This window comes from Carassius auratus, unplaced genomic scaffold (assembly GCF_003368295.1).
Source record: "Carassius auratus strain Wakin unplaced genomic scaffold, ASM336829v1 scaf_tig00001591, whole genome shotgun sequence".
In the NCBI taxonomy this organism is placed as follows: domain Eukaryota; kingdom Metazoa; phylum Chordata; class Actinopteri; order Cypriniformes; family Cyprinidae; genus Carassius; species Carassius auratus.
The window spans coordinates 766,342-783,073 of NW_020523372.1; the positions used below are offsets into that span (position 1 = coordinate 766,342).

Sequence of the window (16,732 nt, forward strand, 5' to 3'; positions counted from 1 at the left end):
TTTAACAGGAAGTCATGCAGAAGGTGGTTTATGTGGGTTCTAGGAACTAAAATTAAGCACATCAATAAAAGATAAAGTGCAGAAATGATCTCATGGCTTACAGACACAGTGTACAGCGAGATGTTGGGAGAGTAGTGGTAGTATCGTCCATCAATCTGCGTCACATCGTTCCTGAGGTCTGCGTTTAATTTCTGTTAAAACCGTTTTAAAGCCTTAAAGCTGTTTTTCTCCCACAAACACCTGTGGTTCTGTAAAAAAAACATCAATGTAAAATAAAAATACTGTTGATTTTCAATGTTTTTAAATAATAATAATAAATAGCTTATGCTTAATTTATTTGATGACAAATACAGATGAAAACAGCAATATTGTGAATATTATTAGAATTGAAAACAACAGCTTTTTGTTTGAATTTATTTTACATTTTAATTTATTCCTATGATGGCAAAGCTATTCTTTCTTTAGTAAAATTGTACAAGTCTTTATTGGTTAGTGACTGCTGAAAATTATGCTTTTCAATTTGCATAAAAAAATAAAATAATAATCTTAAAGGAGCTATGTGGAGGTTTTTCCTTAAAAAAATCTTTAAGATAGAGTTTTATTTTGTACATGTATGAGCCAACCATGATGTAGAAAAAAGAATGACACCTCGACTGTCCACCACGGTTGCCTCTATCAGCCTGTAGGCTCAGTTGTGTGAGGAGGAGTCAGGCCCGAATTGGCGCGAAAATTCACAAAATGTGACGTCATGCGCGTTATCGTCTACTTGGGCTTACAACCGTACGGCACACCAGCCATTATAGTAAGCAGCGGCAATAGTGTTTTCAAATGGACTCTGTGAATGGAAAGAAGCGACCAGCCTCCAGCACAATTCAGACACCCACGGACACTCCTCGAAGTAAAAAATAAAATAAAATAAAAAGAGCGTGCTCCTCTGCGCACTGAGAACGAGCTTGAGACTGGCTGCAGTTCCTCTAACGGCCAATGGTGTCAGTATGTCAGAACCTACGCAATGCTCCTTTAAATTGTAATTTTACTGCTGTTTTTCACTGTTGTTGTTTATAATATGCATAATAAAGCCTTGACATTTAATGATAAGCGACGTCTTTCAAAACAAAACAAAACGAAACGAAAACCTAAAAAACTAAACACAAATTATGTCACGGTTCTCAAAGAACCCTTTCTTTCGTGTGGTTCTTTGGGGGTGTTCTTGACTGAAAAGAACCACTAAAGAACCTTGAAGTGTCAGTCATATCCACAGACCAGAATAGTATTGTGGATTTGAAACATGAAAGACACATGCGGTGTAATCTCACAGTTGTTAAGGAAAATGCAGGAAGATTGTCCTAACTTCGAGGAACAGAATGTGTTTGGGGATAAAGAGCGTGTTTTACTGTCAGCGCAGTGCGGGGGGTGAATTAGCCTGCTTGTGTTTTTCTGACCTGGCCTTGGGGCAGCATCTCTTCCTGCAGCAATTTCTCTTTACCTCAGCATGTGACTCTGACAATTAATTTGTCTTATGTTCTATTTGCTAATAAACAAGTGGAGACTTTTTCTCTCCCTCTCTTTCTCTCTCATAAAAGCAGCGAAGCACATGGAACAGAGTGCTGCTCCGTCCACAGCTGTGAATTCCCACCGGTCATGTTTGAAGATGAGAATTTATACATAGACACGAGCTTTGCTGAAAAACACGTCCCTCATATGGGAGTTTCTTTATTAACGAGCGCTCATATGTGGTAACAGATGAGAATATCAGCATGTTTACCCATATAAATGAGTTATGGATCTAAAATTATAACACACGGCCAAAGCTGGAGCCGTAATATGGTGACTGGTTGTTTGGTTATTTGTAGTTGTATTGCAGGGAGACTGTTCCCATTCATATTTCATTCAGTCACAATGTGCTGTTCATTTGCATAATGTACTCTATGAATAAATTATGATCACAAATTATCTTAAAAAAGGGAAATATTAAATAATAACTTCTGGAGTCAACATAATGCCATAACAAGGCTAAAAAAGTTTTATTGTTATTTATACACACACTACTAACCTCATTACTTAAATTTTGAAATAGATTTTATTTTAAAAATGTGTTTTCTATATATATATATATATATATATATATATATATATATATATATATATATATATATATATATATATATATATATTTAAAGTAATTTATACCGGTGATTTCAAAGCCAAATTTTTTGCATCATTACTCCAGTCACATTATTATTATTATTATTATTATTATTATTATTATTATTATTATGAAAACAGCTAAGTAGATCCCCCCCCAAGATTTCTTTGATGAACAGTAAGTTAAGAAGAACAGCATTTATCTGAAATTGAATCTTTTGTAATATTATTTTTGTTTATCATCACTTTTGTTCAAATTAAAGAATCCTTGATTATTATTATTTATATAATTCTTCCCCTCCACCAACCAAAAATAAATAAATTAAAATAAATAAATAAAAATATATAGACTCCAAACGTTTGAATGGTATATTGTATAATGTTACAAAAGCTTTTAGTATTATTTTTATTATTATTATTATTATTATTATTATTATTATTTCAGATAAATGTTGATATTTTGATCCTTCTATTCATCAAATAATACTGAAAAAATTACTCAGCTGTTTTAATTCACAATAATAATAATAATAATAATAATAATAATAATAATAATAATAATAATAATAATAATAATAATACAGAAGACAAGGGTAATGACGCTGAAAATTTAGATTTGATTACAGGAATAAATTATATTCAAACAGAAAGCAAATATTTTGAATAGTAGAAATATTTCACAATATTACTGCTTTGTCTGCAATGCAGGCTTGGTGAGCATACTAGAATTCTTTATAAATATTACTGTTCAAGAAAACTGGTAGTGCATATAAAACACTACTATTACTACTACTACTACTAATAATAATATACTTAAATAATATATATATATATATATATATATATATATATATATATATATATATATATTGTGATTGTAAGGCATCTTTTTGCTATTTTTCTTCTTTACACTTGAATATGTGGATAATCTGTCCAAATACAGTTTGGGGCTACTGTATGCTAAGTTCTCATGATGTTCCTGTTAGCTGACAGTTGGTGTTTTCTCTGAACACCACAGTCACACGTCAGGCGCTTTCACAGGACGCCCCTCATTAGACAGATCTCTCCCTCCTAAACTCCAAACACTCACCAAAGCAACGCTTCCAAGATATCACAACATTTACAGTCAAAGTTTCACTCATTAAAAAAGAAAAAAGAAAAACAATAAACTGAAGGAAGTGTTTCAGTCAGGAAATCTGGACTAGAAAAATGCCCACAGGAAAGACAATCTCTATCTCTGTCTCATATATATATATATATATATATATATATATATATATATATATATATATATATATATATATATATATATATATATATATATATTGATCTATTAAAACATCATGTAAATTATATTGTACATCATATATTCTAAAGCCCTTCTAAGATGGTGCACAATACATTTTGTATTTATCACAGTAACAAATATCAAAGTAAAAAAAAAAAAAAAAAAATGATGAAGCCTGAAAGAACATAACTGCTTCATTTTCTGAATATGAAACAAATTGATGTATATTAAACCGATCTATTTTCTGAACGTACGCTGTGTTATGACAGATGTGGTACTCATTTACTTATATCACAAAAAAATGTAATAAATAAAAATAAAGACCAGCATGCCTTATCCTGATCTTCAGTTCAAACAGATGTACTGTAGATGATCATCCATCCAAACCAAAACACAACAAACCGAATCCGACAAGTGACAAATGAAATCAGAAATGGCTTGCAGTACTTTTAATCAAAAGGTTTCAGGATTTCTAATGTCTGATCTGTATTAAACCTCACTTCCTCTTATCAGTAGTATCAAGCAGCCCAATCCTCACATATCTAATTAAATCAGGAATCATAGGCATTATTTAAGACTTTATTACCAGGCCAGCAGAATTCCCAATGCTCTGAATCCTTAAACAGGTGTAGCTGTTGTTTCCTGAAGCTTGTATTTACGGTGACTTATGAAAGCTTAATCTGCGATGCTTGAAGTATTCACTAATACCATATGTACAGTGGGAGTGCTGTACACGGCTGTGTGCGAACGCTGGTCTTCTGAGAGCCATGCGGACGCCTCTGTCACGGATATTAATGGTGTGAATACAGAACACATTTCCACCATACAGCACTGCAGCCGTTCTCTCGTGTTCCCCAAAGCAGGGTACTTAGCAGAGCAAGGACGATAGGAGCAGGAGAGTTTCCGCAAAGAAAGTTTTGTTTCGGATGAGTTGCTAAGGGACTAAGGCAAAAACAGGCATAATATTTCAATCACAGAAGTGCTCATAATTTAAATAATCAGAGCTGTAACGTAGGACACATTCCTCACTTGGTAAGCCGTGGTTCTAAAGCAGAGGATGCAGGTTTTCTTTCTTTCTTTCTTTCTTTCTTTCTTCTATTATATTCCCCCGTCTTCCTAGTGAATTCCCGTTTCTCACATACTCATAAAAGCAAATCAAATTTGGCTTATGTGATCAATCAATTAATCATTCAATCAATAATGACTCAGTTGCCAGGGATTTTATTATGAAACTAAATATAATTCATGGTTTGAATTGCAATGTTAAACATTGAATTAAAACATGTTAAGTGAATTGCAATTAACTAAATGATTGACTGATGAATGAATGAATGAATGAAAAGTCAGAAAGATTATTTTTGTTTTAAGATTGTTTTTGGAAAAATAATCTCTTGTGCTCACCAATATTACATTTCTGTTACAGTGAAACCAGTAATATTGTGAAATATTATTACTGTATACTTACATCGTTTGATAAATAAAAAGTATTATTTTATTAAAAATAATCCATAAATAAAATGTAAAAAAAAAAACTCCAAACTTTTGAATGGAAATGGCTGTGTAAATTTTCCATCAGACATTTTATATTCTTAGCATTTAGCCATACAAAAAAAATAATAAAATAAAATAGATAAATAAATATATATATAAAAATTATGTCATCATGTTTTTTGCATTAGTGTAGTTTACTATTTACATAATTATGCACTTCACTGTTTTCAACTCTCTGTTGCAAATATTATTATTATTTTTATTATTTTACCATTTATTTATTTTCTCAACTGGTTTCTCTCCGAACCCTTTCAACAATAATGAAGTTGTCTAATATTAACGACCAAGAGAAGACCAGCACAGAAAAAAATCAGAAAGTGCCTCTGGTTGCTCGATCCCTCATATAAATCCACATTATTAAACAAGTTAATAGACTTCGACACAAACCCACGGGACACAGAATGAGGTGTTTATATTAATTAATTTGTTATTAGCCCGTATGAATCAATAATAAAAAAAAAAAGTATGAAAGTTTCTTTTTGCAAAGAAATGAAGTAGCGTTGAGTGAAAGCTTCTATTATTAAGTATAGTAATCTTTTTTTTCACAATCGAAGATTGCGAAGCCGCTTGTGATTAAATATTTGACCAGAAAAATAACAAGATGAAAAGTGCACAACAATGCAATTTCACATCTGGACTTCTGCAGAGGCAAATCCCTGCCTAGAGTTCCTGTGCAGATCAGCACCCACTTGAGACGCCTAATTGCCTGCAGCTGAAAGGACTAATTGAGATGCCACATTTTCAAACCTATTTCCCCACGAATCATGACATTCTTATAATAAGCCGAGCGGAACTGTACGCCACTCCTGCGGCAATACGTATCAAAGCCCGGCTCACGCATCACTTCCTGTTTTTAGCACAAACCTCCAGATGTACCACACTGTCAAAACTCAAAAGAAGATCGGATGTGAGCACATTGAGATCTGTTTGGTTTGGTTGTTGAGATTGTGGAGGGAAATATTCTTCATGTATGCCGCTGAAGATGCTCATATTCATGCACTGTGTTATCAAAGACGGGTAAATGAGAGAGAAGACGCGTTTTAGAAAAGGAGGACAGATCTTGGCACGGAAGAACCTGCCTTTGAGACATGATCTTGAATGCATCGGGCAGATAACAGTTGATGTTCTCCATTTGAAAGGGGTCAGCATCGCAGATCTTGTCATCTGTCCGGCCGTAATTGGCACTCTCGATCATGATGACATCACTTCCTGGACAGCGGAGGTCAATGGGGTAACCCTCGCAAGACAGCTCCCGCCTCACCAGACCAAACGGCATGGCTGCCCGGCTAAACCCTGGAAGAGAGAGAGAGACTTTAGACCCAAAAAAATACACTTCACAAATCTAGTTTCATGACATGTCAAATATCAAGACAAAGAAGTCCAAGTCAAGTTATTTTAAAAGCTGTCAAACCGACAGCAAACAGTGTTTCAGCCCAGAATCAAAAGAAAGAAATAAGCAGCGCTGCCTGTTTGAAATAACATTGTTTTTTTAAACAATTAATATTTATTTATTTAGTTATTTGTTGATTGTTTTTTTATTATTATTATTATTATTATATATAAATATATATATTTTTTTACAATACCATATTTATATAAATAATTTAAAGCTGCAGTCCTTAAAGTTCTTCCTCAACATGCACACAGTTCTGTTTATTAACCACTAGAGCACCAAAAGTTATGGACTGCAGGTTTAAATTGCGATGCATTTATCATGGTATTATTTGTCTAGATATAGTAAAGGCTTGTTCACATCAGTACGAATTTCATGCACAAATATTGCCTTCATTTAACACCTTGTGACTAAACAAAGGGCGTCAATGTGAGTGTGCACATCGACATGCAAAATAATAGCGTAATAGCGTCTTGTTTTTTTTTCTGGTTTGATGTGCCGTGTTAAAAACTGTAGACCAAGAAGAAGCATTGAGGCAAGATGAATGTAGAGCTGCTGGTCCTCCAACAAAAAACGACCATATAGGTTGTTTGTGCAAGCGACCTATATTTACGCTTTAAAGTTAAGCGGCCTCTAGCGGGCGTGAAATAATGACAGGATCGCGTTGCGTCTGTCGTCATGAAATGACGTATAACGTCATTACCAATCAGAACGCATGTTAATTTAAATGTGCAGACTTTTTACATCGATCTCACAGTAATTCGTACATATTTTACTGGGTGGCTTATTCGTTCGAATGACCACACCTAACCCCACCCCTAAACCTAACCCTCACAGAAATCATGCTAAATTATGATTTATTGAGCAAATACATGTTCATGCACGTCCATTCTCTGGGATCGAACCCATGAAAGCATGATTACATATCAATGTATAATGCAATAATCTACCAACTGAGCTACCCGAAACACAAACCAGAGGGCAAATAAAAGAGTACAAAACATTAATATTAAAACAACCATTTGCCGATAGGGGCGCAATTGTAGTATATGCTGTGATGGGTCGTATTTCAGGGATTTGGACAAATGACCTATACGAGTGTATTGGTTGGAGGACAGGTTGGTCTGAACACAAAGGGGCTTCATGACAAACGTGACAGCAACTACAAAAATTTAGTTGCTATGGAAAAGAATTGCAGATTAAATAGGATTCATGTACCGGGGTATTTCTGTATTTCATTAAGCACCATCTAATGTCAGGGAGTGAATTTGCACATTCACTCTGCTCATCGCCAACAAATATCACCTTGGTATGAACACAAAAGACGAGCCTAAAAACGTTGCGATAAGCGCATGTGATAATCATCCCTGTGTGTATGAGGCTTAAGTCTTTACATTAGCATGTTGCAGTAATGAGGATTTGGATTAAAAAATCTGGAAAATAATGCCACAAATTAAGTCAGAATGTAAGTAAGTAAAAAAAAAAAGTAAGTAAAGTTAAAAAGAGCAAAAAAGAAAAAAAAAGTACTGACAAAAGTATTTTTTTCATTTCATGGAACGGTGAGAAAGGCCAGACAACAAGAGAGATAAAAAGATAAATAAATAAATAAAATCAATCGATACATGTGCCGTGTTCTGCTAATGTGAAGAGTGTCAAATGTCTGCTCAGAGAGTGAAATCTGGTACTGAGCTCAGAGCAGCATGTAAAGGGCATTTCCCTCATCACGCTAATGTCAAACACAAATAAAACACATTCAGCCAATCACAAGCCTTGACCTTAAATATATCCCTATATTTAGAAATTAATCTCACATGCAAAATGCAGCACGGATGCACCAGAAAATAAGTACAAGAAAAATAATCAATTATGTGCTATGACTAAAAATTACATCTATCCATCTGCCCAGGAGGTGTATTTAAAAAGCAAACCCTCACCAAATCCCATTTGTGCATGTGAATCACAGCAAAGCAAAATATCTTACACTACAAGTCAACTTTAATACTTGAGGCTTCATTTTTTATTTGCTTGCTGCATCAGACTGTAAATGGGTTTAAAATGTGTCTTGTTTAAAATACAATTTTTTATTACAAAGATTCATAACCTGAGAGAAAGACTGCTCTTTAATCTATATTTCCTCCAGCAGTGCGTATTACTTTGGCCACATTAAGTAGAAATCCATCTAAAATCAGTCTGTGCGATTGATTTATTCAAGTAAGTGGAATTATAAAGTCTACATCTTGGCTCTGCATTTTTTTTTTCTCAGTCATGTTTTCAAATGAAGAGGAAAATAATCTGTCTGCTGAGAAGCTTCTCCTGTAATTATTCAGTCAGAACGCAGTCACTGTGCGTTTTATCCACAGCATTTCCCCCTGAGTTTGACATGCTGAGATGTTCTCAAAGACACTGACAGCAAAATGGATTCAAATGACTTTAAAAAGTCCATTCAGTGGAAATCAAATCTTGGGTTGTTGAACCAAGATTTATCGCAGATTTATTTTTTTATTTTTTTCAAATCTGTAGTCATTCCTTGTGACCATTAGAAAGGCAACACAGCAGCATGTTTTGACTGATGACAGGTGTTGCCGCCTCAGATATGTCATTTTATAGTGTGCGCTGCTCAACAACATGCAATTCAGTTTGTGACTCGGTAAAACCACCAGTGAGAGGTAAAGCTCAATAAAATGCTAACTGATAGTTCCAATTCAGCTCAAGGATTGGATGAACTGCATTCAAAATCATTGTAAAACACCAGTAAACTAGTTACTACATCGGTTGGCATGTGTAAATTACAGCCTGTCCTCCAACAAAAAACGACCATATAAGTCGTTTGTGCAAGCACCTTATTTACGTTTTAAAATTAAGCGCCCTCTAGCGGGCGTAAAAATAATGACAGTATCGCGTTGCGTCTGTCATCATGAAATGACGTATAACGTCATTACCAATCAAAATGCACGTTTACTTAAATGCAGTGTTTGGGCTTTTTACACCAATCTCACAGTAATTCGTACATCTTTTACTAGGTGCTTTATTCGTTCGAATGACCACACCTAACCCCACCCCTAAACCTAACCCTCACAGAAATCATGCTAAATTATGATTTATTGAGCAAATACATTTTAGTGCACATCTGTTCCCTGGGATTGAACCCATGATAGCATGATTACATATCAAGATATAACGCAATAATCTACCAACTGAGCTACCCGAAACACAAACCAGAGGGCAAATAAAAGAGTACAAAACATTAATATTAAAACGACCTTTTGCTGATAGGGGCGCAATTGTAGGATACGCTCTGATGGGTCGTATTTCAGGGATTTGGACAAACGACCTATACGAGCGTATTGGTTGGAGGACAGGTTGGTAAATTACAATGATAAAGAACAGCGTTATTTTAATTATTATTATTATTTACATATTGGTTGTCATATTGCTAGTGCTATAATTTTATACAATAATTAAAAACAAAATTATTATAAATCATTGATTTATCTATCCTGCAATGAAAACTGAAAGTATGACTGTTACATTGTTACTACATATATATATATATATATATATATATATATATATATATATATATATATATATATATATATATATATATATATATATATATATATATATATATATATATATATATAGTGGGGCTCGAAAGTTTGGGCACCCCTTATAGAATCTGTGAAAATATGAGTAATTTTCAAAAAATAAGAGAGATCATACTAAATGCATGTTATATTTTATTTAGTACTGTCCTGAGTAAGATATTGTGCATAAATGATATTAACATTTATTCCACAAGACAAAAAAAAATGCTGAAATTATTAAAATAACCCCACTCAAAAGTTTGGGAACCCTTGGTCCTTAATACTGTGTTCTGTTACCTGATGATCCACGACTGTCTTTCTGTTTTGTGATGGTTGTGCATGAGTCCCTTGTTTGTTCTGAACAGTTAAACTGAGCAGCTTTCTTCAGAAAAATCTTTAAGGTCCTGCAGATTCTTCAGTTTTCCAACATCTTTACATATTTGAACCCTTTCCAGCAGTGACTTTATGATTTTGAGATACACCTTATCACACTGAGGACATTTGAGGGACTCAAACAAAACTATTTAAAAAGATTCAAACATTCACTGATGCTCCAGAAGGAAACAAGATGCATTATTTCACTGGGGGTGAAAACTTTTGAACACGATGAAGATGGCCAAATTTGTCTTATTTTGTTGAAATATAATTTGTTTCCATTTAGTTCTGCCCTTCTTGAGCAACAGAAGATACTTGTATGTTTCCCGGTACACAAATTAAGTACAATTTACACCCCACAAATTAAGTACAATTTTCACCCCCCAGCTCTTAATGCATCTTGTTTCCTTCTGGAGCATCAGTGAATGTTTGAATCTTTTTCAATAGTTGTGTTTGAGTCCCTCAAATGTCCTCCGTGTGATAAGGTGCATCCCAAATCATAAAGTCCCTGCTGGAAAGGGTTCAAATATGTAAAGATGTTGGAAAACTGAAGAATCTGCAGGACCTTAAAGATTTTTCTGAAGAACGCTGCTCAGTTTAACTGTTCAGAACAAACAAGGGACTCATGAACAACCATCACAAAACAGAAAGACAGTCGAGGATCATCAGGTAACAGAACACAGTATTAAGAACCAAGGGTTCCCAAACTTTTGAGTGGGGTTATTTTAATAATTTCAGCATTTTGTTTTGTCTTGTGGAATAAATGTTAAAATATTTTATGTACAATATCTTACTCAGGACAGTACTAAATAAAAACATAACATGCATTTAGTATGATCTCTCTTATTTTTTGAAAATTACTCATATTTTCACAGATTCTGCAAGGGGTGCCCAATTTTTTAATTTATTTTTTTAGACATCAAAAGTATAGTAAAAGAAGCATTCAAAGGTTTCAATCCATTTTTATTGTTGTTATTATTGTTTTTATTACTATTATTATAATTATTATAAAAACATATATAAAAGCTGTTTTATGGCATTTTTTTTGGAAAAAAAATAGCTGTTTTCAACATTGATATTAAGAAACTCTTCAAGCACAGAATTATTAATACATTACATTTTAAATCAAACAAATAGGAAAGGGTTCTATTCAATTGTCCTAATAATTCACAGCACTTCTATTTTACTGTACTGTTATTTTTATTAACTGATCAAATAAATGCAGCCTTGCTTAGCATAATAAACATCTTTTGAAAACTTTACAAATCATCTTATGAATGTATACATCTTTTCAAAATGTACTAGTCGTGGATTGGCTGCAGTTAGAGCTCGCAGAGCTCATGAAGCATTCAAGTAAATTGACACGAATAATGTGATTAAACGTGATCATGATTTATTTGCTCAGGTCTTTTCAGCCTTTAGCTGTAACATTTCAATTCACGGCCCCTTTCCCTTGGCCTACATTCCACTGCACTCTAATGCAACTCGATTGCTAGGTCACAACGGTGTTTGAGCGGATCAATCGGGCTGCGGCGGTGTCCGTTAGACCGGGCTGCATTATCTCACTCGGCCCTTTTCCCTTCTGACTCCAGCTACACAGGAATAGCACAGCCAAACCCGCCCCCTTTTCACCTCATCCGATCGGCTCTGCTGAAACTCTTCATTTTCCCCAGCTGCGGTTCCGCCACATGGCAGCAGATTTGATCCTCTCAACCACACTCCGTTCTTTCATTTTACCAGAACACCAGGAAAACCAGAGTATGTTGAGGGCGTGGAAGGAACCGTAATGAGAAACTTCGACGTGTTTCTGCGGCCTGGCATGTCAAGTTTACAACACGCGATACTTCTCCAGTGTCTGGGAATTACATTAAAACGCATTCCCGTTGCCAGAGCCCCGAAACGCCCACCAGCGCAGTTCATGCATCATGTAGTCCGCTGGAGCCTGCTTCATAAACAGCTTTTCAAAAGCAGGACAATTGATTAGGCCTGGAGTCACTGCTGACTCACGCTGTTATGGACGGATATTTCAGGACACGGTCAAATCTATACAGCAGAGAGAGAAAAAGGGCCAGACTTCCAAATCTAATTAAGAGGAAAAGACTTCTTTCTGTACGGAGGGCTTTTTTTCACTATACTGTAAAATGTTACAAAGCAGATCGAAGTAGTTCAAGTAGGCTGGAACATTAACATTATATCACTTAATGAAATATATATTAAAGCGAAGTTCTTCAACCACATCTGCCAGTTTTTTTTTTTTTTTTTTTTTACATTTAACAGGATTTTAACATTTAAAAAAGCGCTTGTTAACCAAACGCCTTCAAAAACTAATTTTTTCATCTCTCATTGCTGCAGTCTGTCTCTAAACTTCATTGATTTGCTTTGATTAACTAATGAACAGTTTTTTGTGGGTAAAATATACAGTAGAACACATTACACCTGACATTTGTCAACGATCATTCAAATCTAGTAGATAAATCTGTCCTTCATGATGCACTTCAAATGAATATTGTAAGTTAACACATCCATGACTACAGGATAAATTATAACATTAGAGAAAACATCATGTTAGTGCTCAATGTCCTTTTAAAAGACCAGTTCTTACTATTAACTAGAATCCATATCGCCTGTTTATTATTTATAAAGCACATATTAAAAGCTTTTTCTGCATGAGCATATTTCATATCCCGTAATCCTACCTTAACTATACAACTACTTAACAAACTTTACTAAGTTGTGTTAAAAGTTGTAGTTTACAGTCAGTGGATAGTGAGAACTGATCCCTAAACTAAAGTGTGACCCTTTTTCCGTAAAAAATATAAAAGGTGCAGAACTGCTACAATGACAAAGAAACTTAATTCTGTAATTTACTTAACCGCTGCTAGATAATTAAAGAGAATTGTGAGTGCTAAATTATTCTACACCTTAATTACTATCTTTTGTTAAGAGTGTCAATCTAAATAAATACATTTTCACAGCTCGTTCAAATTTTCTAAGTTATGAGACTTAAGATTTTTTTGTCTAGAACAAACCAGAAACCAACAACGACAAAAAACCACCCACTGTGTGTTGTGAATGGCCAAGAAACTACCATATTTTCTTAGAAAATGTAAAAACCCAGTTTTATTAAAGATAATATTATATTAAGGCCCATGACCAAAAAAGGTCATCCATTTTTAATCTTAGAAAATAACGAGACATTGTACTAAGGGGCGGGAAAAACACAGTGACAACACCAAAGAAACCAAATTTGGCATTTTGCTCAGGAGAAAGGAAAGTAATTTAGATTAGTACACCCAATAGCATTTGTAAACGGATTATAATTCTTTCAAGGGGAGAAAAAAAAAAAGAAAAGGTTTCCCATATTATGCTGCATAGAGAGATTTAGAAGTCCGATTTTCATTTCTTGCTTAATTTCCTTTATTATCTCTATGAAGCCAAGGATCCATCGTCTCTTTTGTCTCAAAGTTGAGCATTTGTGTAATTTCCGCTCTGGTTTCAGCCGGTCAGGGTCAATGAGCAGTCGTGGTCAGACAGCAGGAAGGACAAAGTCCATTTGAAAGACATTTGCACCTCAATGACAAGGACTCAAAGTTTCTTCTATAGAAGCTTTAGTGATGTCCACTAACTACTTGACTTTTGTGAGTTCAGCCCTGTGTAACGTGACCAGAGCCCACCGAACGGTGGGTCAGCCATTTCACTCCCAAAATTATGAGTTTGCTCATTCAAATGAAACTTCAATCAGCTATTCATTCATTTACTATTTGAAGCGCTTCACCTCAGAATTGCCATAAAATGTATTTGATTCATCTAAAAGTAGTCTGGACATGACAAAACATTTTTGCTTTTTGGTACGCCTTGTGCCTAAGAGAATAATTCTGATTGATCCAAAGTGTTGGTTTTGGCTTTAGCCCATGGATCGCCTCCTCTGCTTTTCCTGCGGCGATGCACAAACTGGCTGTTGGGCTGGTTTTCATGTATAGTTTATGGCTGGTACCTTTCTTTCAGATCTGTATTATGCTGCACGGAAAACAGCCAGAGGTGTGCGAACTTTCAGCGCACGAACTGGCGCTTTTAAAAGTGAATGGGTCTCCTGCTCTCTCCTGATTAAATGACGTGGGTCAGGAACGGAGGCAGTAAATAATATATTAAAGAGAATGCTCGATTTCATCACCATGGCAACCTCTCCAGCAGTGCCATAATCGCTATAATCTCCCCCTGAGGCTTATCAGTCATTCTGGTCAGTCACCACAAGGGTCGCTTTTCAATTCCTTTCAGGTAGATAGGTAGCCAACTCTGAACTCCAGCGAACGGGCCCCACGTCGGCACACAATGGAGTCCTTTCAGAGCCCTGCCTTATCAGTTGCACTGCTGTACATGACTCCACAGATCTGCTCGGTGCGACTGGTGGGAGAGCCTTTTAATCAGGGCTCAAATACACCTCCCATTTAACCTTGTCGAGCTCTGTTACCATGTAAATGTTTTTATACATACAAGGTGCTTTTGTGCCGCCGAGATTAATTGCGGAAAACCGATACATGTGTTTTTAATTACACAAGATTATTTACGATGTTAGGGCAAAGAGGTTTTGATACTGAATCTTATTACACTGCATTCAAAACATGCTGTTTGAAGTGTAATTCCTGTATCCATTCTTTACTAAAGTGCTAGTAATTCATCTCTGAAATAATAAAATGTAAATAATAAAATTGCAAACCATATAATTGTGTACAGTTGTTATATACAGTAAACATTTCTGGTAATGTACAGCACTTCGGCACTTGGTATAAAACACCAAATCCCAATATAAATCTTAAGGCAACAATAGTTTATAACCACTGTTGGAAACGATTTATCTTGTTGACTATAAATAGCCTTGTAACTACATGTCAACTACCAGTGGGGATGGGCGATACCAATATTTTAGAATCTGATACGATACAAATACCGATACTGATACCGATACTATTTCTTAAATTGTATGTGCTTTTTCAAAATAATGTTGATTTTTATGGGAAAAACAAAACTAAACAATCATTGCACTTACAGACAAACCATGTTAAGTAAGTGAAGTGAATGAGTGGCATGTGTGTGTGGCTGTACACAAAAGCACCAATACCAAACAAGTAGCTTGAAAAATTTATTGCAGTTGCAAGGATAATAATAGTCAACAGAAGGAACCATCAAAATAAAAGTGTAACCCCACTGCTATAGCACCGGTGGAACGGGATTTGAATGCAACTGCTTTTGCAACCAGGCTTTTTAAGCTTTGTGTTCTTAAACTGGTCAATTTTTCACACTCTGCAGCCAAGCAAAATAAATAAATAATAATAAAATAAAATGGAGGTGGGGAGAACTTATAAGTGTTTATATGCTAGCTACACCCACTGTAAACACAGCTAGCAGTCTTAGCCCCCTTACCGGAAACACCAGGATCAGCTTTCACTGTGACAGTAAGTCAGGAGTTCCTGCATTTCTGCTGCCCAATTCCCATGGTCCTGCTCTAATTCTGTCATCACCTTTGGGGTGACATTGACCCATTCTGTGTGCAACAGCCAGGCAAAAATGCTAATTTGACGAGGACTGCGGCCGGTCTCTTCAGAGCCATAATATTTTAATCTCCCCAACGTGGCAAATCAATCGGAAAGTGACCATCTGCCAGGATATGAGTGTCACTGCAGAGGGGTAATGAACAGAGCACGAGTGATAAAGATCACCATCATCGGCCTGCTGTAAGCTGCCTCATACCGACCGCCAAGGAGCCAGATGACAAACAGATGAGTCATGTCACCATGTCACCTAATAAAGAAATATTACCAGACTCAAGAAAACAGCCCACGGAAGAGTCCCTTATGCGCTGCATTTTCGTGTATGATAATAGAATGCAGCGGTTTTGGTATTTGCAATAAGGTTGAGGTGAGATCTAAACTGCTTTCAGAGTCTTCCGGGAAAAGCCACTGGGGCCAACAGCAAAGAGTTTTAATATGGTTATTCAAGCTTGACACGGCATGCCGTCCTGCCGAGAACCGAAAGGATTCTGGACCTCTTCATGCTTGCCAAACCCTGTTAATGTAGTTTGAACTGTGCTTTGTCCTGTCAATGGCTACAGCTGTTTGTAAATGAGCTCTCCGTTTCATAGCCGACTAGTATTATTACACACTTGCAGTTGACAACGTAGCTTACCGGGAGAGTTTTAAAAGAGGAAAGGGACCCATAATACTCTGAATCAGCTTGGAGCCACTGGAGACGCAGCTTGATACCTGCAATTTTTTGTTTCTTTCTTGCTCCCTGCTAGCCAAATACTAGAAAAATCTACGGAAGGCAACGACGCCAATGAGGAGACGTTTCTTCCTCCCACAGAGTGGTTTCCATAATCCTGCAATATCCTTTATAAGG

The 16,732-nt window shown here is 35.6% G+C and overlaps 1 protein-coding gene across 30 annotated transcripts in view; it reads right to left on the reverse strand.

Annotated features, from left to right (window-relative positions):
* LOC113069371 (adhesion G protein-coupled receptor L2-like) overlaps positions 1 to 16,732 on the reverse strand; it is a 103,056-nt gene that overhangs the window by 48,372 nt on the left and 37,952 nt on the right. For all 30 annotated transcript variants that reach the window (XR_003279711.1, XR_003279712.1, XM_026242395.1 and 27 more), the window contains exon 3: positions 6,064 to 6,277. Coding sequence is in view for 28 of the 30 variants with exons in the window: in XM_026242395.1 (XP_026098180.1) it covers positions 6,064 to 6,277 (214 nt within the window). In the remaining 2 variants the exon portion in view is untranslated. The remainder of the gene's footprint in view (positions 1 to 6,063; positions 6,278 to 16,732) is intronic.